The sequence below is a fragment of the Melitaea cinxia genome, chromosome 15, assembly GCF_905220565.1.
Source record: "Melitaea cinxia chromosome 15, ilMelCinx1.1, whole genome shotgun sequence".
Classification (NCBI taxonomy): domain Eukaryota; kingdom Metazoa; phylum Arthropoda; class Insecta; order Lepidoptera; family Nymphalidae; genus Melitaea; species Melitaea cinxia.
The window spans coordinates 10,072,568-10,095,200 of record NC_059408.1 but is presented as its reverse complement, the minus strand read 5'-3'; the positions used below and the strand labels follow the sequence as shown (position 1 = coordinate 10,095,200).

Sequence of the window (22,633 nt, the reverse complement as noted above, 5' to 3'; positions counted from 1 at the left end):
GTATGTAAAAAGTCGTAGCGCGCGAACACACGGCGGCACGCGCGCATGCGATATTTAATTTAGATAAATCGGGACGTGCGACGACCGATGTGAAAAATCACGCATATGTTATATTACCGTAAGGGGACTGAGGATAGATCATTGTTTACTAGAAGTGATTGTTTTAATTCAGTCTCGTTTAGTAGTAAGCGAATTAAAATTTCCTAAAAATCGAAAATATAAATTAAAACATTCGTGGTGTATGCTTTACAACTCATTGACAAGAAAAATCAATTTTTATCACAAGGAAAAGAAACTTGTTTTTCTTAACCTGAATTTCAGCAAAGTTCTCACTGCATAAATAATTAGATTAATAACGTGTAACTTTGTTCATTTTCGAATTCTATCTTAATATAATTAGTAGAGCTAAATTAAGCTCTATTTTATTTCCTCTGTCATATCTAGTATGATACGCTCATGAAATAGGGCTCTTCAAAGCTTCCTGTTTAGGCTTCCGGTAGACGGCGGCAATGCAGCCGGCATTGTTCAGTGATTTATGCGATTCGAATTGTCCATAATTACTGACTTGAAATAAAATTATCCGCATTGATTATCTCAGTTAAATAGTCGCCGTAATACCATTAATAATTCCAACCAGTAAAATATTTTGTAATAATAGTAATTAACTGTTAGATATCGAAAAAGAAATAATTTTACTTTCAAATGTGGTCGACCAAACACAGTATGCGTTACTTAAACGCAACAGATTATCACAATGACTCTTAAATATTATCCCTAATTAGAATCGATTTGCAGTGGCTCCATTCAAGCATTTGTCATAATGCTCCGGGGCTCTTGCACAAGACATGATTGATGAGGCCCATACTAAGAGAGGCCACCTATAGCTCCTTTCATTCAATAATTCGATAACACAAACTTTTGCTAAAGGATTAATAAATCCAACGTCATCTGTTGAAGATAAATGCCTACGATATTTGGAAAGAAAAGCTCGAGTGACAGATTTTTGATAACACAATGATTGATCTTTGTTGTTATAAACAATTTGCTATCGTTGTCATTATAATACGTATTCGAAATTTGTAACATGCTTGTGTACACAACTCACTAAATTTTTAATATAACGGAAACATGCAGATAGTAACCATTTTTAAAGTAATAATTATGTAAAATATAATCTTGTCAGCTACAATATTTTGTAATAATAATAATGTTATGTTAACCCTTTATTAGTAGTTCTTTTTTTTTAAATTGGCCGCGTGCATTCGTGCGAGTAATGAATGAGTGTCGCGCGTTGACATTTGTCATCGCGCAATTGTCGCACAGATTAAAATTGATGACGTTGCTTTGTCCAACGTAGCGCATGGGCCTTTGTTGTGTGTACAAGCCGTATTATCATGCAGCCGATGTTAAATCTTTATTTGAAAAATCTGATAAGAATTAATAAATAATTTATATTCAAATGACAACTTACTAAGGAAGGCTTTGTCTGTTGCCATGTGTGATTTAAAAAATGTAAACTTGTTTTCATGTTTTTTTAAGTAGGTAATATAATATCAATTTAAAATTTGTATTAAATAATACGAAATAAAAGGATTCATCATCATATGTAAAACTTACCTAGCTTTAACTTACATCATGAAAGTAAGTATAAAAGAGTTAAGAAAATTAATGGTTCTGACCCTATATATATATTGGTAAAGCTTACATTAAATTTTCTAAATTAATATGAGAAAGGCATAACTTGCGCAAAACCAAAATTTATCACAATTGCAACGATCCCCCACAAATTGAATGATTAATCAAAAAATTAACCAACGACAATACTCTCACCCTCCATTAAACCGACTACAATCGCTCAGCGTCCCACATCGCGTATTTATTTAACAATCAAATAAATATTACGGACAATAAAATAGAAATATTTCAATTTAATATTCCCGCCCCCGGTGAAGGGTTGAATCTGGCACGGGACCATGTGTCCTATGTACTTTTGTTCGGAGATTAGTCAAACATATCTTGATGTTACGCAAAATTAAACTATTGCGTTCTATCACAGATAAGAGTATAATCTCATGAACACTTTTTTAGCCCAAACGTATATTGCGTATAAATAATGCAAACGAGATTTTGAAGATATATAGAGATGAATTAATATTATTCTTTTAAGCACTAGTAAGTATATCAAGGATATCATCATATACTTTCTATCCCGAAACTTCTACGGAATTGCACGGTTAAAATCTCGGGCTAATATCACTTAAGTTTGTAAACGATGGTTGTACAATACGAGTGTTCTGGCTAGTTATTATAGATTCTAAACGGCGATGCACCAGCATCCTGTGCAACGGTCAGCACCGGTAAAGGTCCGTTCGCACCGCGGGGCGTAACGGCGAATGTGACGCACCTGACGCGCTCCGAATCTGCGCCCTGAGCTATAAGGGCTTGTTCCTAGCCAGTGCAACTATTGTACATACCAGTAATTTGACGGTTTAATGTTATTATGTTGAGCTATACTTTATGCATATGTTTAATAATTTGATATTGTTTGATATAACTTCAGGTACGTGAATGCCGTTACGGTAACTTGGTATGATTACTTTTTAAAGTATTCTTTGAAATGAAAATAAGCAGTACGTTTAATCTACAAAAAAAGTATTGTTTCTTTCCTTTGTTGTTTTCAAAAACCCTACACAATACCAGTATGTCCAGGTAAAGTTTACGTATGACGATACGCGGCAAAATTACATTTCGAAGGTCACAAGTTTTCCCACAGTGAAAGTACCTTTAAGTATAGAAGTATAAAACATAAATGCAGACAGGACTGTCGAAAGACAACAGGTGATGTGTAGTAGGAGTTCAAATTAATTTAAAACATCGGTAAGTCACCGTCACGGTCCGCGAGCGCCATCTACGCCATTTGGTACCTCCGTGGGAAAACTTAACGTCCTCGCGAGTGGTAAGCGGTTACCGTATTACTAGTAAGTTAAATATGTTTAGAAAAATATTTTTTCTTTATTAAATGCGATTTATACATTAAAAGAATAACTTGCGGTTTTAAAAAGTTTCTAGAAAATGCCTATAAAACAAAGTAAAATACAAATTCTTTTAAGATTATAGATTGAAGCGTTTGAAGTCATTTGATTGAAGTAAACGAGTTTTACAGTGTACTAAATATTTCATTATCTGCTTAGCATAGTTATCGCTTCGAGTTATAAAATAACGTTTATTGATTATTAATTTTCTAAGGAATTCGATATAATTTTTTTCAACAATTTATCGAACACATTGCCAATCCGCGGAGCGTTTGAAAAACAACTTTTCCTGATTCCATCGTCAATTGATTGCTGGTATGGTTGGTATTCTCTGTGTGTAAATTCTGTAAACTAAAGGTATGCATTATGATTAATTATCTATTTTATTGCTCGAGATAAGGATTATGCATTGCTTCCCTGTACGGGTTATAAAGAGGCAACTTTGTAATTTTACACTCGATAGGTTGTATCCCCTGGTTTTACTTGCTAGTATAGATTTAAATTTAGCAGCGATCGATCTATATCTCCCTTATCAGAAAGAATATTAGGAGCAGCTATCTTCGTCTATACAGACAAACAATTTATGTTCTGTTTGTTATTATATGTTCGATCATAGTAGTACTTACAATTTTTTATGCCTTAACCTCAGATTAATTAACAAAAGATTAATCTGAGGTCTTAACTACAAAATTATTAAATTCTATTCGTTCATTTGTAACAAATAAATAGTTATGCATACAGTTATGAAAATGCAATTGTGTTAGAATATTTATGATAATTTAACAACGAGATAAGAAGAAACAAATAACTGTAAAGCCTAAGCCTTTTCCGATATAAGTTGTTTATATATATTAAAAAGTTAGGTATTTTAGTCAGGTATACATTTTTGAATAACGTTTCATTATGGCTAGACATTGAGGAGTTTTTTTTTTCCGTCTTCCACTTCGTCTTTGCCACCCAGGCCCTTAAGATGCTCTTAAAATGAATGCATATATCTATCATAGTTGTATTTTCATTGCTGTTTCATGGCAATTTACTGCACAAAAATAAATAAAGACTAAATTACAGGTTACATTGAAGTTTCTTCGGTATGATTCAGTCAGTCCACTCCTTGATATACATTATAAAGATCTATCTAGGCTTTGTTGGACCCTGTAGTGAAGCGAAGGTGGCAAGTGAGTTAGTGTCACTTAAACATGAATTAACACATTAAAATACCACAAAATGTGAACTTGTCCCGCACTGATGATTTCCAATGCGAATGTCGGGTCAAGTGAACATATTTACCCTCGCCATCAGGTAGGGTGGGGGTGGGTGGCCCTTGATAATTTGTACCAGCACCTCAGTGTCGTATTGACATCATATACAGTTTGGTTGACCTCTCACCTTGCTTAGTAGCATCCTTGTTATTTCGCGGCGTCTATACTTGAATTAGTGCTTAAGAAGCTGTATAACAAATTCTGGGGTGAGTTGTATATTTTACAATAATTTTTTTCAACTTTAATTTAAATAATTTTTTCGTTTTAATTAAAATTAAATTTTCGAATGATTACTAAAAGAATATATATATATATATACACATATATATACACATATATACATATATATTCATATGTACTCATAAATGGCTCAAGCAAAGTCACTCTTAGATATCAATATAAAGCGGAGTAAGCTGAAAACAGGTACTCGTAGGCTGGGACTCGATTTATATTTTATGATTTATTATTTCTATTTCGTTTCGACTTCATATTATTCCGATGATATCACTATCCTTGCGGGCTTATCACGGATGCGGGTTCGTTAGACAATGCTCGAGGCGTGGTTTCACTTGTCGTGACTCGAATTAATTCTGCATGTGTCAATGTAAAACATATCATACTTCCGACGCTTGCTCGTGATCTTCAAATCATGCTCTGTTTGACGTTGCTATGATGATGACTTTGTTCTGTATGCCAATTACGCATTAAAATATATTAATGTTTAATTTATAACTATCTAATTAGCATTTTATTAGATCATTAAAAAAATTCATATTTATTGAAATTGTAAGATATTTATATTAGAATGAGTTACGAATATGAGATTATAATGAGAGTCGTTCAAAAACAAGATACCATATTTAAAGGTACGTAAGATATATTAGTTTTGATAATGCAAAAAGCTTCGCCCCCGTCTCGTCCAATGATCTCTATAAACCATCGATATTGCTTGTTAAGCAGTTACAGCGCTTTCTAAATGGAACACCCAATAAAACAAATTAATTCATGTCAGGATGCTGCAGCGGCTGTCAGCGGATGTTTATGCGTCCTGTTATGAAAGTCTTCTATTAATTGCTACCGTCTTGCTACGAGTCTGATTTACATGACGCTTAATATATACATACGTATTGGCTAACATTGATCAATCGATAAAATCTAGATGCTAGCAGATTGTACTACCGTGTTTACGGTACTATTATTTACTTAATGGCTTAATGTTATAGGTTCACTGTTTGTCTGTTCAACTTGCTATTTAACATGTATGTATAATTAGTTAAATTCGTTAACAATTGTTACTTTTTTTTAATTATTAATAGTCGGATCGTAAATTTATTCTGTTTTGAAGTTCAATCGCTACCAAAATCTCTTACAAAAAAAAGTTTGGGTGTATTTTTAAATACGAAAAACCTCATTCAATTTTAAATCTTATATTTATCGGGTTCTAATGTTTGATTTGGAAGTTTAAATTGTAAATTTTAATGATAAAAATTATTATAATGTTACTTATCCTCTGTCACTTATATAAATCTTTTGAGTGTATCTTTTTTAATTATTTGTATCTTTGATTACAGGTCGTGAAGGTTCAAGTGTCAATTCCTCAAGTTCGCAGCCTGAGGACGAAGAGCGAGAAGACACAGAGCCTCGATGTTCCTTTTGTGACGCGCCCTTTCCTAATATTGACGCGTAAGTATTACTTCACACTCTCTGATAAAGCATAAACAATAATACCAACTAACTTAGTAATATTAAAACCTCCTATTATTAAATATATTAAGGAAATGTTAGAAATATTAAAAACATACCTTTAATATAATTAAATAAATAAAATATATATTGCTATAAACGTAACTGAATTCCAATAAGTCACTCCAATTCTTATCGCAAGCAATCAGTCAGGCTGCCGTAAGGAGCAGAAGTCAATCAATTTCAAACGTCTTCGGAACCATTAACTCGCCGTGCTATTTGGTCATCCGAAGTCTACTCGAGATTTATTTCCAACTAAAGATGTGCTCCTTCGATAAGACACGTGCGTCAATAACTTGTTGCCGGCACGCGACGTTGCAACATTCGTTTGCTTTTTAAATCTCGTAATTTACTTCGAACGATGATGTTTATCTTTATTTTTTAACTACCGTTTTAGATTATATTTATAAATTGTATAATCATTAGAGAAAAAAATTGATATAACGTAATATTATAATGTATACTCTAAGAATGTAATAGACAAGATAAGGCAGTAACAAAAATATTCAATTACAGAATTCGTTGATGACTGAACAACTAACTTTGTAATTTTTTCACTAATTATTGGCTGTGTATTATAACACAACATGTAGTCAAAAACACTGTGACTTTATATTTTAAGCCAATTTTTTTTTTCTTTTAAAAACGAAGACTCAAAAAATCACATAATTATCGTTTAGATACCATAAATATTACACAAAGTATAATTGAAAATTATCAAAGCATAATAAGTATAAGAAATAAATTCAGTCGATAACAAGCGACAGCAGTTCATCATAGCCTGTGTCGTGTGTCATCACATTCTATTGAAGCAGTGTGTCGACACTCGTCAATAATGCAAGATCTTGATTATCAACATGCACTCATTTTAACGTATCCTCGCTTTGGTCAATATCGCTGTTCAATGAATCGTTGGAAACATTTATAGGGCATCGTAAAATCAATAATCAATTATAGTGCTTTATGAATACCGATAAAAAAATTAAATAATAGGTAACTTAATTTTCGTTTGACTCCAACCAATTAATTCCCTTATTTGATGAATCCTATGAATTTTTAAGTATTATATTTTTACTTATTTATTGTCATAATATATTTTTTGGAAGCGGTTGAATAAACTACGGAATCCTAATCAGGGGATAATTAACGAGATTTCTTAATCTCAATGAAAACTTTTTGTTCTAACGTATTCTTAAATATCCTTTATGATTTTAATCTATCTGTGTCAGCGTTGTTCCGTATTTTGTAATATTTACATCAATAGATATGAATTGTCATAATTAGAAGTCAATTGGCAAGTTAGCAAGGTCGTTTTGAATTGTTTGCCTTATGAAATCTGATTCGATCGCTGTTATGAACGTTAATAGTTTACCGTAGATTATTAAAACGTAAACTCGGCCATCGGTAGTCCGTGATTAGACTACTGGGCAAATAAAATGTAACTATTTTATAAATATTACGCGGAAATTATTAAACTTTGAAATCGTGTAAGCATTAAACTGTTAATGTTTTGTAGGAAATTTACCTCCAATATGATATAATTTATTCCTAATTTACAAAATACATTAAATATTGTAATAAAACTTATATAGATCTTAAACGTTTTTAAAAACGAAAATTAATTTTTTGACAAAAATTAACTCGTCACAAATCGACTTGATTTTGATTATGAGATTAGATAAATTAGCAACATTTTAATACCGCATCTTGTCTCAGTGGCGTATGTGGGTGGAGTTAAATGAATCGACTCCGAATGAAAGTTGTTCATTGGATGTTATCAATCGAAGAACATGCAGATCGATTCTAAGATCAGCATCTTATAATGACTATTCTCTTGTATGTTCTATTCCTAATTTACATTACAACGTAGCTTGTACTTATACTTGCGGAGAAAACTTGTTTTATTCAAATTAGTTTACTAAAGTTTTATTTACGAAAATTGGGAATACATTATTAAATATTTTCATTATACTAGTGGTAGCCTAGTCGTTGAAATTCGACCTCTGGTCAAAGACTATACTTCTATACCTAATAATAAACAAAAGAGTATAGGCGTGTGTGTGTCAAAAATGTGGTAGTGTGCGTAGTGTTTTTTACTGATTTAATGTATTTTTATACATAATTAAAATATAGTATATATTATTAGTATTCTGCACTCCTTCTCTATTTAAACTATAAGTTTGAGAAATTTCATACTCTTCCGTCCACGCAATTTTCGCAAAAAGGGGTACAAAGTTTTTGCTTCACGTATTAATATATAGATTTAAAAAAAAATCAATGAAACTGTAACTGGTATTTTTTCTATTGAAATATCGTTTGTGTAATAAATATCATTGGTAACAACATAACGTATTATTAAAACACAATCGCCATCTGTTTAAACTTTAATTTAAATGTTCGTGAGTTGAATTTGTAATAAAAATATCTGCTGAAGATCGCCGATTCAGATACGAGCCTTGAGGCTACAGCGCTAGACTTCATAATTGTCAATAAAATAATAAACAACCAACTGAGATGTATCGCTTATTCTTATTTATTGTACATATTTGGCACGCTTGACTTCTTATAATTACTAACTCTTTTACAATCTACAATACATAAAACTAAATACCGGCTTGGTCGCTTAGAAATCTTTTTAGAAGCTAAGAAAAAGTATTGTATAAAATAAACAACGTTATCAAACGAACTTGTTCGACTATTTGCTCTTTCGATTACTCTCTATAAGTCTCAACTACGCAATCGACGAGTTACATGTAAGCGATAGAACCATTACTGACGTTAGATTTTATTTCTAAGATTAATTAAAAGATACGGCGGGCGGTCGGCCGCGGAGAGTGAAAACGTGTCTTATCACTTTGACAAGTACGAGACAAACCAACATGCGGCTTCGAACGGCCTTTCTCTAACATCTCGAATAAGTCTGCGATATCTAACCAGCAATGTAATTCGGTCGATTAAAACTTATCTTATGTAATACGTAACAGGTGTAACATTTCAAGTAGCCAGAGGCGGCAAGGGTTGCGTGCGGTGAACCAGTTACAAAAACGCTAAAATCGTTCTTGCAAATTATCCGTTACCATCGAACATCGGAATAGATTTCGAGAAGGCCTTTGATTTTGTTAGAAATTAAAAATATTTATGACTTATTTTGAAATTCGTTTCGTTGTTTTGTTTCTCTACATAACGCTAGTTCAGTGCATATCAAAAATGGATTGGACCATTCTCTGCGTTGAGCCAAAACACGTTTGAGTTATGTATGGGTTGAATCGCTATAAGTTGTCCGCGTAGGCGATCCTGGGTCTAGATACAGATATTATTTCATTTTCCTGTACTTGTATCCGAGTCGTCGCTTAATGCAACTTTACTGATACCAGTTCGTTAAGCTTATCTTTTCACTTTCTATTATGGATATTGAGCTATTGACGGAATCTGTTGTAGTTCTGAATAAGCATTGAATAATTTAGATTCATTTGCAAAGATTTTACTCAAAAATTGTATTAACTAGGAAATAGCCAAAAGTTGTCCATAAAAATTATATGTAAAAAAATTATTTAGACAACAAAACTTCAGCCGAGTTCAAGTTTAAATATTAAATAAAGTTGTAACTATGAATGAAATATAAAAATTGTACAATATTGAACTGCGTATTTTATAGTTATGTGAAGTACTTTTTTAGTAACGTTTAATTAATTTTTAGTGAGCTTATATGATTAACAAGAGCAAATGTGATTGCTGAAGTTGTAATGTGTATCCAGATAATGTGTGTATTTCTTTTCAAACAATTTACACCTGCTTCCGTGACTTGATAGTCCGTAAAATATTACTGTTTACGCTAAAGATGTGTAAAGTAGTTTAAATGTGTGATTTTTTTCAATTAAGTCACTGTCGACAACCAGTCGTAATAACTCTATTCTACACTAGGTGTTGTATATCATGATCAAAAGAAACTAGCTTGTTGGTATCTATATTAATAAGGATTTCAAAAATCTTAACGTCAAATTCCCTCATGTAGGTACATCAATTAAATTGGTTGGTTAAACAACACGCCAATTTCCTGTAATCATTTTTCAACAATATAAAAGTCAATCTTAAGCAAGGAAAGAGTCTCTTTCAAGAGAAAGTCTCTTTCTTCTATATGACGTATGGACGTATCTAATGTTAGATTCTAGGCGATTGCCATTTATTATACTCTAGATATTAGATATATCACATTTTTATTTAAGTGTTACAGACCGTCAATATTGTACACTTGTATGCATTTTTTGATTTTTTTATTAACTTTACATAGAAATAATATGTAATACATGGATTTATATAAGACAATTTTATTATTTTAAAAACTTATGATTGCATTTTTTAGGCTCGACCGACACTTGATTCAAGCCCACGCACAGCCCGCATCGGCTTTCCATTGCGAACTCTGTAATCGGGCGTACAGCTCCCGAGCTCTTCTGCTAAGACATCGCGCTCTCACCCACACAGACATTAGAAAATACCCTTGCGAAAACTGCCCGAAGGTATGGATTGGTTTCATGATAATTTACTTCAAACGCAGTTTTATTCGTTATAATTCTATACTTGAAACTAATCAATTCAATAACTTTTACATCATTAAAATTTACAAATCACAAATTCAATAAAATTACATTAGCAATTTATATTATTCTAATAACTTCGTGAACCTAAAATATAAACATTTCTTTGTACATAGCTTAAGATCACTAGTCGATTTTTAGCAAGAAAAACTTACCACGTTTTTCGAAACCTGATGTTATTTCAGGTATTTACCGATCCTTCCAACCTCCAGCGCCACATCCGCGCGCAGCACGTCGGCGCGCGCAGCCACGCGTGCCCCGAGTGCGGCAAGACCTTCGCCACCTCCTCCGGGCTCAAGCAGCACACTCACATCCACTCCAGCGTCAAGCCCTTCCAGTGCAAGGTCTGCTACAAAGTAAGTATTTGTCCTCTTCTCTTCAGAATATACGATATCATTAGCTACATTTAAAAATATTTTTCTTTATCACAATATGGTATGGATTATAAGATGGTGTTGTAATGTTAGTATTAATTTAAGTTGTACAAAAATCTTAGTCAGTCGGAATATATTGTTTAGCATTTCGATAATCAAAAATGTGTTATTTTTCAGGCTTACACACAGTTTTCGAACTTGTGCCGTCACAAACGAATGCATGTGGCGTGTAGAGCTCTTGTGGAGTGCGGGAAATGCGGACAATCGTTTCCATCATATGCTGCTCTAACGAAGCATAAAAGATTTTGTGACACTGCATCCGCAACCAACGTAAATCTGCGAGGACCACTGCCACCAGGTTTGCCACAGATACCACCTTTGCCGAACGTTATGAATACTCCAAATAATACAAATCCATTTCCAATGTATAGAGGACCAGCATTGCCTCTTCCTTACAATACATTTGCACATTACCCTGCATTATTTTCGGCAGCTGCTGCTGCAGCATGTCCACCAGAATTTTTGAGTCCTCTTCTTTTCAATGTACAAGGAGCAAGATTAGCAATGGAACACGATATGGCACTTAATGCAAATTTGGTGGCTAAACAGCAACAGGAAGGTCGAATGTCAGTTAAAAGTATGGATAGCTCAACTTCTTTAGATGAAATAAAGAAGAATAAAGATATTGATGTAGAAAATAATAAGAGAGACAAAGACGTAAATAGAACTACACCCAAACAACAAAATATTTATGTCAAACAATCACCGCCATCAGCCGAAGAAGCTTCTTCTAAACAACGCCCGTCACCAGTTATGCCAATGTCAACATCGATAGGTCCGTTTAATTATTCAAGAGAAGAAATGAAGCATAATTCACCATTCAACTTGTCTTTAAAACAAAATGAAAACGATTTATTAAGAAACAAATCAGTCTCACCTGCACGTCCTAGGGATTTGTCTAAGAATGTAGCAGATGACATCGGAACTAAATCTGATGGTGATGAAGACACAAGGAAGGAACAAAATGATCAACCACTGGACTTATCAGTTACACGCAAGCATAGCGATAAAGATTCAGATATGGAAAACGATGATCATTCCTTTCGCAACTCATCGATTAAATCGTATTCACCACCAGAAAGCCCCATTGACAGAGAAAATAAGACCCCTGAAAACGAATCTACAAATGTGGATGTTGAGGCAGTTGAAATAGAGGACTCCCCGAAACCGCTAGTTTCCCCTCCATTAGCTTTCCCGATGCCGGTTCATCCTCAGCACAACAACAGCCTAATTGACGCAATGTATCGGCCACGTTTTCCTCAGTTTCATTCCGCTTCGGATTCAATCTTAAGCTCTTCACATTCGCCCTACGTCCCGGGCCCGTTCAATTTTTTATCCCCAGTTCTCGGTACTGACGGGTCAGATAGACAACCGAGTGCCTATGCGAAGTTTCGCGAACTCAGCAGTGGTTCGGCGAAACTTCGAGATCGATACGCTTGCACGTTTTGCGGAAAAGTATTCCCGAGGAGCGCGAACCTGACGCGGCACCTCCGCACCCACACCGGTGAGCAGCCGTACAAGTGCAAGTACTGCGAGCGGTCCTTCTCGATATCGTCGAACCTGCAGCGGCATGTGAGGAACATACACAACAAGGAGAGACCGTTTAGGTGTCCGTTGTGTGACAGGTGTTTCGGGCAGCAAACGAACCTCGATCGGCATTTGAAGAAGCACGAGGCTGAGGGCGGGGATTCTCCGAGCTCTGCGGACACGGAGCAGGACGCGAGTTTTGATGAAATCCGTTCCTTCATGGGTAAGGTGACGTGCTCGCCTGGAGCCGGCTCCCCCGCCGCCACCCCCCCGCACCCCACTCATCCCCCTCACCCCACACACCCACACCGCCCCTCCGCGCTCGCCATCTCCACATAGCCCGGGCCCTTCCCGCCGCTTTGGCCTCAGCCCTTCGAGTGAGTCTTGTGCGTAAGTGGCGTCAATAGCAATAGCAACTACTTAAGTAGATGTAATCTTGTTTGTATTGCTTTAATGTTAAAGATAAATCTTACGTATGACACCGTGCTTCATTAGATAGTACGGGGGTCGAAATTATTGTAAAATTACTAGTGCTGTAAAAACTTAGACTATCGATTTAATGCGTTCCTAGTTGTAATTGTTGATCGGGATTTTCGCTTTAGCGATTTTCTGGATGTAGCTAGGAAAATTGTAAAAATAATTAGTCGTAGCGATGTACTTGTGAAAAATTAAAAATTTCTTTAAGGTGCATGTAAATTTTTGTTAAATAATTGGAAACGAAACGATGATCCTAATAAGATCTCTTATAGTCAAAAAATTACCAAAGCAATCGTTCTAAGACGTTCGGCAAACGGATTGATGATATCGTTATAGAAATTAATATAAAATTGTCGTTTTCAAAATAACATTATAATTTCAAATCAAATACGGTTTAAATATTGATAATATATTATATTTGTTATTGTAAATATCATTAAACTAAAACACTTCGACCATATCATGTGTTTAGATTAAATTGGAGCTGACATTTTTAGCTATTATATGTACTTCATAAAAATTATATTACTATTAAATTCCTAAATAAGTCCAATGTATAAGAATAAGCTTAAGACGATGTTATAATGTTCTTTTATCTACTCAGACATATCTTTTCGGTATCACTATCACTGCAGAATACAAATCAAATTATTTTATGATATTTTCAAGTAACAGACTTTATTAAGAATTTTACTCACGCCTTTATGATTGTAAAACAGATTTTCCAATTAAATAATTATGTTTGACGTTTAATATTAAATAGACCAGTAACTGGATGTAAATTAATGCAATACATTTAAAAATAAATATTTTTATTGTTATCATATCACTTTGTGGCACTAGTAATAATAAGAATATTGTCACACAATCAATAAACGCGTCTATTGTTAAAATTGTATTTTTACTTACTCCTACTGGTATTGTAAAATATACTCTCAACATACGCAGCTTTATGATGTATTCGTAAAATAAATATTTAGTCAAAACTGATACGAACAGCCGACATTTTATACTAATTAACAACTACTTGTGAACCTAACCTGTCGGTCCCGGTTGTTATCGTGTACATCTGATAGCGATCGTTACTCATAGTAAGGAATATATCCGTCAACCCGCATTGGAGCAGTGTGGTGGATTAAGCTCTGATCCTTCTCCTACATGGGGAAAGAGGCCTATGCCCAGTAGTGGGATATTACAGGCTGAAGCGTGTGAACCTATTACCTTTTTTCTATTCCGTCAGTTTTTGATTAATCGATGTAGAATTTGCATATTAAGAAAGTTCATAAGAAAGAAAAGAAAGATATATCCTGGAAAAACTCAATTATATTTTTAATAAGAGAGAAAGAAATCAATGAAGAAATAGACTTAATATATGATTGTTGCCTTATTGTATGTCAAGTTGTGAAGGAAAGCTTAATATAAAAAAAATCAATAAATCCTTTGCACGTGTAAATTTATTGAAAATGTATCCGTAGATTCTTACCAGATACGAGTTTTATTTATTTAAATACACAAATATGTACTAAGGGAAATAATACACAGCCTTTCTTATCAATGAAATCAATGATTTATCACGGTATAGATAAGGTGTATATATTCCTTGTAGAAGTTTTCTGCTCACTGATAACATATACAAAGCAATTGTAATAATAAACAAAATTTAGAACCTAAGCGGGCGTGGAAGTCATATTTTAAGATATAAATGGAAAACAAAAGGCAATCAGTATCAGAATATTGAAACGAGTAACATAACGATAATATTATTATCATTCATTCTCATAAGAATAAGAGAGATAATAGCATACCATTAAATTAATGTTATTATTTTGTTTATTATACATAACAGGTACAACAATGGACTTAAAATGAGGTAGTGCTCAATTTGGATTAAACATCTTTATGCGTGATAGATATCTTTTTATAATTGGTTGCAGGCTGTCTGAAGAGACTGGTCTGGGTTTTTGTGCATTCCTTGTGGGTCTCCCCACGGTACCTGACAACACCTTATAGCGATCGCTATTCATAGTAGAGAATATATCCGCCAACCCGCATTGGAGCGGCGTAGTGGACTAAGCTCTGATCCTTCTCCTACATGGGCAAAGAAGCCTATGCCCAGCAGTGGGATATTATAGGCTGAAGTGTCTGAAGAGCATAACCTACAGTTTTTTTAATAGTCTTAGAGAATTAATTTTTTTTAGCATACTGTGCAGCCTTTACAATGCCTGTAAAAGTTTCACTCCCGGCTATCACTATAAAGGTTTTAAGATTAAACTTTAAAGATCGTAACAGTTTCTTTCATTAGTAATGTTTATTGAATGTAAACATAAAACAGAAATTAGTTAGTCTACTTATTTCTTTCTTTGATGATTTCATAAAATTATCTAACTTGTCCGTAAACGAGAACATGTTCCATATCCAAAGCTAGTCTGGAACACTCTTAATGATAACACCATCTATAAAAAATATCTTTGTTTATTTAAATTTCTGTTCTTAGCTCTTTGTGTACAATTAAAAATAATATTATTAATAAAAAAAAAATTAAGATTAAGCAAACATCTGTTTTGTAACGCTACAGTTCTAAGCAATATGAAACCGAAAACTGAAATATACATTATAAGAGGGTTTTTCTTTAGTTTTTTAGAAATCATCAGTATGTACTAACAAAATGCAGTACAAATTGAAAACGGATGCCTAAGTTATCCACAATAATGAACAAAGTGGGCGATTGAGCTCCGTGGCTGATCGTGGCTAATAGCTAACCTCTTGATACGTAGGTATAACATAATTTATGTGTCCGTTTGTGACATCTTTATGTAGTGGGTTTTGTTACGAATTTCAAATTGATTCGGTATTGTGAAATTAAAGCCTCAAGTCGCTCAAGTGATTGTCAATCTACTTAATTACGTACAATTGAAGGGTTTAAATTCAAAATTTTGTCTTCCACATTAATTAAATAAAATAAAGATTATTTTTTTGTTTCGAAGGTTTTTATTGGGTCTCTTAAAGTTAAAAAATACAAAATAGATAATAAAAGTGATATGATTTTACAAATTTAGAAAAAGCTAGAAAAAAAGAAAGTGAGCATTGTCCGATAAAATTACATAACGATTTGCCTTACACTTTAGGCTATGTAGTGTTAATTTTAAATTTGTTTCTGTAGAATACCTATCGTAGTCCACTGCTGGACATAGGCCTCCACAAGTTCGCGCCATAAATGGAGTGAACTCGTGTGTTTTGCCCATAGTCACTACGCTGGGCAGGCAGGTTTGGTGACCGCAGGGCTGGCTTTGTCGCACCGAAGACGCTGCTGCCCGTCTTCGACCTGTGTTTTTCCGCCGTTATCCCGCCATCGGTTGGCTTTTTTAATTTCAAGGTGGTCGTGGAACTGTGTAATCCCTTAGTCGCCTCTTACGACATCCAAGGTAAGAGAGGGGGTGGCTATATTCTTTAATACCGTAACCACACAGCATAGTCTAGTGTAACTAAATACTGTGCTGTGTACTTTTTATTCATACAGATACAATAATAAAAGTCATTTTAGTTTAGTGTAACTAAAATGCTTTTATTGTTGTATCTGTATGAATAAAAATGAATCGTTGAAATGTACGTAGGTATATACGATTATCACTTTTCGAACGAATGTTCCATAACACATGATTTTTTTTTGTGTTTGTTATTGTTAAGATGCAAATTATATAAAAGAAATTTGAAAAAAAAAATCGGCGTATTCACGATAACTATTCCGAGTGAATATAAAATATAGTTCCAATAAATACAAATAATAAATGACAAAAGTACAAGACAATATACTTTTAGATTTTTTATGCAAAAGCTACTCAATAAAAAGTTCAGGCAAGAATGTTAAAAGGACTACATAAATTTTAGAATCAGGATTTCGCGACGTCGCGTCATCGTGTCAAGTTGTGAAACTACCCACTCGTAACATAATGCAGTTTCCATATTGTCCATGTTAGGCGTAGTCCACATAAGCAATAATAGGAGAGCACACACATGATAGACAGAGTAACAACCGTTCTGGTGTTATGATGTGAGTAGTCACCTTAAAGCCCTCGATCGAGGGTTCAATTTCCGCTGGAGGCTAATATTTACATTTGTACAAATATTTGTTTCAGATTAGGTCAGTTGTTATCCAAGACACCTGATAGCTATAATTATTTATGGTAGGGAAATTATCCACTATACTTCAGTAGAGCAACGAGTTTGAAGAAGCTCCAACCAGTCATTTATATGGAAATGTTTTTGTTCGACAGTGGGATATTAACATTCAGTGAACTGTTCTGTTCAGTTTAGTTCAGATGAATATAAAAAAACTAATCCAATGAACTGAGGTTGAAAGGCACACCAAACTGTTTTATTAATAGGTTGATGAGTGGAAATCTATTCTCAGCGCTTCTGTATTTATATATTTTATATTACATAAAAAAAAGTTAATCGCTAAAACATGATCTGTAAACGATAAAAACAAATATTCAGTTATTGGAACAGTTGTGTGTTTATTGCGGTCGTTTAAGTTTTATTACCCGGGTTTTTATTTGTGTGTACGTAAAAAACAATAAAGTAGTGCCGTTAGAAGATTAGTTCTTACATTATTGAATTAAAAATATAAACTTGTTTACTTCTTCCTGCAAAGGAGGTAAAGGAAATGTTGCAATAGCGAAAACTTTTTTTGCCAACTAAAACATCCGTTATGACAATTTCCGAATCAATTTGCGATTAATTTAAATTTCCATTCGAACGTATGCTGTATATTATATAACATCAAGTTAGACATTTTAAATTTTAACTTTATGTATTTTTTATCAAAATTGCCGCTTAAAAATAACAAGGGCTATTGACACAAGTCAATTATAGTCTAGCTTATAAACCTTTAACGACTTTTAAGTCTATTTTTTACTGTCCATCTATATATGACACGTGTCGTTAATATTATAAATTGTTGACAAATGTATTGATTATTTCTTCAGTAAAGCTGTCAACTGCGTCAGATCAGGGTGATTGGTTCCGTGATAAGTTTATATTAATTATTATAAAAATATACGCAAATTAAGCAGGAAAAGGTCAATTAGACTTATACATAACCTTATTCGACGACAAAATATTTTTTTGTATTTATACCTACGCCACGTAATTATTTAAAAGACAACCACTACTGGTATAAATAAAATTAGTACTAAGTAGATATCGTAGTTCCGTCGTGTAAGAAATACATTTTTAAATTTTAATTTTTTTATATTTTGTCCCAATCAGTTGATTTTTGTTATATCGTTTAAATATTTGATGATTTTTCATAAGCTGTTCGTTTTATTTAAGAAAATAAAAAATAAAATAAAAATAAAATTTTCAGCGGTAAAATATACTAAGGTAGGTAGGTACTTACGTGTCGTGAAATCATTTACAAATTATTAGATGACTTACCATTTAAACCGTCATAATGAGATATGACAATTTGTATACACTGCCTTTTTATTACGCTAAAAAACTTTCAGAACAAAATATGATCCAAATGAAAACGTACTGAGAAATATTCGATTCTGGATTGTTATTAGCAGTTGATATGAATTGTCCTCGCTCCGATTCGCTTCTTATGCCATACGTGACATGTACCAAACCCGCTTACGTAATTATATCCAATGTCGACGTATATTTTGTGTATTTTTTCCGTTTAACCAGCTGTCATTACTGATGCGATAAATCTTTCCTTGTACCTTCATCGTCATTAAGGACTTCATTATCTTCATTTTTTTAGAGAACGGGAACTCAAACAATTTTAATATCGACAACTTAGTGTGACCAAACGCCAGGAAATTGATTTCATTTAATTTCATTTATATTTCGAGAACAGAAACATGTTTCGGATATTTTGTAATAAATCATTTTTTAAGATTTATATTTGTATAGCTTGTATTTTAATTTGAATATTTTTGACGACCTTACTGTGGACTTGTTTTAATATATTAAACACGACGATATGAAATGATATGATTTATTAAACGGATTTGTTCATTTAACGGATCTTAGAAAATATAATATATAATTTTTAATAGAAAAAGCACGGTACTGGTATGGTACGATTGGTAATTTATTTCATTGGTACAATAAGGCTCCACCCACTGTCAGTTTTATAAAATAAATCAGATATAATAAAGCTACATCCGTTTTAATTAGACGCATGCTTCAAGCAATGACGTACAGATATGTCATTGTGGGTACGATCAATGTGTATATATATATGTACTATATTAATATTATAAACTTGGGCTTTAGTTTATCGAAGGGCTGTAATCAGTAGCAATTATTTGATAGGAGTTATAGCTTTCAGTGCGAGTAGGGATACAATGTTTCAAGATATGAATCATATGAATGCAACCTGCAGCCGCTCAATGTCATGTATCAAAATGAAACGCAGTAAAAGCTTAAAAGTCGCATAACTAATTATAATATTTTTAATTAAAAAATTAATAAATAATTGTGTTTGCAGGCAAACGAAGAAAAACCCACTTCAATTATATCGACAAGTAATGCAACGTAGGTAGACGAAAAAATAGTCAAGTAAATACGCATTATCAAAGAATACTCTAAAAGTTGTAATCAGATCTCGATGAAATTTAAATGTGATTACATGATAAACATTGGCTTTCGATTAAATTAAAAACCGGTGTACCGATTTTGATGAATCGGTACACCCAGTAAAAAGTTATGCGGGTTTTCGAAAGTTTCCCTTGATTTCCCTGGGATCCCATCATCAGATCCTGGTTTGCTTATCATGGTACCAAACTAGGGATATCTCCTTTCCAATAAAAAAAGAATTATCAAAATAAGTTCACAAACGACGGAGTTATCCCCGAACATACATAAAAAAATATATATACGGTCGAATTGAGTAACCACCTCCTTTTTTTGAAGTCGGTTAAAAAAGGTTAATCATAGTTGTATTTGTTACAACGACGATTCGTCGTTATGTCATTTTGATTTGAAACTGCAATAATAATTTTAAAAAATGACTAAATTATCTTAATAAACATACTCGTATGTTCAGTAATGATAAAATAAAATAACACATTCTCATGGCTATGGCTTCTGACGAAGGCTGTTGTAAAATTACTACTATTCTTCAAATCTAATGTACACCACGCTTTATTCTAAAACAATTTCTATAAATTATTTATTAAGATATAATATAATTCAATAAACCGACAATTCAGCTCGTGTCAACTGTTGGAAAAAGCGAGTTACGATTTCTAGTTCACGGTATTGGCTAAGACTTTATTCTTAGTATATATTTAGTCATACAATACACTCGTATATCAAGTGTTATTAATTATATTACTTAATAAACAAAATTTAAAAATTGATATAAATTAAGATTCAAAGAAGTAAAGTTCATGAATACAAAAAAAGTATGTGTAAACGAGTTTTTTTTGTACATTATGATAATTCGTCATCAGTATATATGACTTAAACTTTTTTATGTATGATTATCTTTATTCTAATTAATCATTCGCCATTGGAAACACGACCCGCATCCTTACTTCAATCTAGGAATTTAGGAACTAAACGTTAAAATTACTGAATTATGTGTAGTATATTCATCAGGAAATGCCCCATTAACATAAAAATTATACACGCTTGAAACAGTTTGTCTAAGATTATAAGGGTTGGAGTTCAATTAACTATGTGGCTCTATTGCCTTAGAACTATGTTGCTGTTTAGTAGCGATTCAAGTGCTGTATTATTAATTACCTATCTCTCTGCTCCTCTTATGTTTATGTTCTCTATTAGTATTAATTCAACCACTTTATTCAATTAAGCACAGTATAAATGTCTTACCAGTATCTTAAAAAATATTTTAATTGAATAAAAAAAAGTAAATACTTTTGATATTTTACACAGTAATCCATAAAACAAAGATGCAATGATCTGTTAAATAATAATTAACAAGGAATTCAGACATGAATCACATGTATGACGATTTTTTAATTAAGCGACGTATTACCCAGAAAAACGCGGATGCGTAGAATGGAGTGAATTTTTCTTGTTTCATTAATGGGGTGTCCCCATACCGGATGCCAATAACTAATGTAAGCAGGTATACGCGAACAAAAAGTATTGTATTTCGTATTTCTGTCAAGGTCCGTTTGTTAAGCGTTTTCGACAGAACTTAATTGAGTGCTTTTTTTAATTTTTTGGATTCAAAGAATCTGAGCTGGTTGTAAAGTCAAATGGAAGATTAATTGTACCATTACTTTTATGACTGTCTATCTGCATTTATATCATATTTTGGTTTATAAATCAGTCAAAATGTTTGAAAATAAAATCATTTTTCACTGTATACATATTTTGTTTTGTCTAAATATGCTAATTGGCTTATAGTTATTGCAAAATACTTTTCCTGATTTCCTACTTTTTTCTTTATTTTAAATTTTATTCTTTAACTAAGATACAATATTTTCTGTTTTTACAGGTAAAGTTGTATTTTTGATACTCCAATATATTACTGGTAAAAATGGTTACCATATTAAAAATCCAACATCTAAACTCGTTTTAAAAGAATGACGATTGGTCCAGCCAATATCCGTATATTTCTTATCACATTACATAATGTACCTGTGTACAATAAATGTAAGTCATTTATGTTTAGTTTTTAAGACTTAATTTTCTCAGCCTTAGTATACAATAAGTTATTTATAAACATAAATGTTTACTACCGTATTGATTATGTACAATGAGCGATTATCATCTGATCTTTTTATACCCTTGTGGGCGAACTGGTAGAGCTTAGACTTAACGACTATTTTAGTCAGGGATATTCCGGTATGGGTTATTTACCTTTATAAAACGGTACTTATCGAATCAAAATAACGGTAAGAGAATCATTCGGTAACCGAATCATATCGGTAATACAGTATCGAAATAAACCGGTAGTAGGCATAACGTTCGCGTCGTAAGTTTAAGCGGGCAATTCCCGTTCTTGTAGCTGCGCTGCGCTAGCTCGGATTGCGGTCCGAACGTACACCATATCTCTATCTCATTCGCTCCCGTGTGTTGCGTGATTTTACTTAAAACTTATTTATTTGTGATAGACGACAGGCCCCGGGCGTGGCGCGAGCAAGTTTTCATCTCTTTTTCGCGTTAATGTTTACATTGCATATAACGAATAATTCAAAACAAAAAACTTAATTACTTTCATAGTTAAAGAAGCCAGTCTTATGAAAAATCAAGCATTGTCAATAAAAGCAAAGGAATATTACAGATTCTTCATTTCGAACGATGGCTCACAGATTTTGTCACCCTCTGTACTTCTCTGAATCATTTAAAACCGAAATACATAACGTTATATTTCGGTATTACAGCTTAATCGGTAACCGTTTTATTACGGTTTTGGAACCGAAATAAAACGGTAACCTTTTCAATCGGTAACCGATTCATACGGTAACCGTTTCAAACGGTTACCTTTATGAATCGGTTTGGCGAACCCTGATTTTAGTATTTACAACATTACGTACATAATAATACTTGTATAGTAGGCCTTAATTTTATAGAATTCT

At 33.1% G+C, this 22,633-nt stretch overlaps 1 protein-coding gene across 1 annotated transcript in view; it reads left to right on the top strand.

Moving 5' to 3' along the window:
• Positions 1-12,929, top strand: part of LOC123660548 (histone-lysine N-methyltransferase MECOM-like) — a 38,459-nt gene extending 25,530 nt beyond the window's left edge. Inside the window, exons 5-8 of the mRNA XM_045595605.1 lie at positions 5,863-5,974; positions 10,395-10,551; positions 10,815-10,985; positions 11,181-12,929. Of these exons, the coding sequence (XP_045451561.1) occupies positions 5,863-5,974; positions 10,395-10,551; positions 10,815-10,985; positions 11,181-12,929 (2,189 nt within the window). The remainder of the gene's footprint in view (positions 1-5,862; positions 5,975-10,394; positions 10,552-10,814; positions 10,986-11,180) is intronic.
• Positions 12,930-22,633: the final 9,704 nt, after the last annotated feature.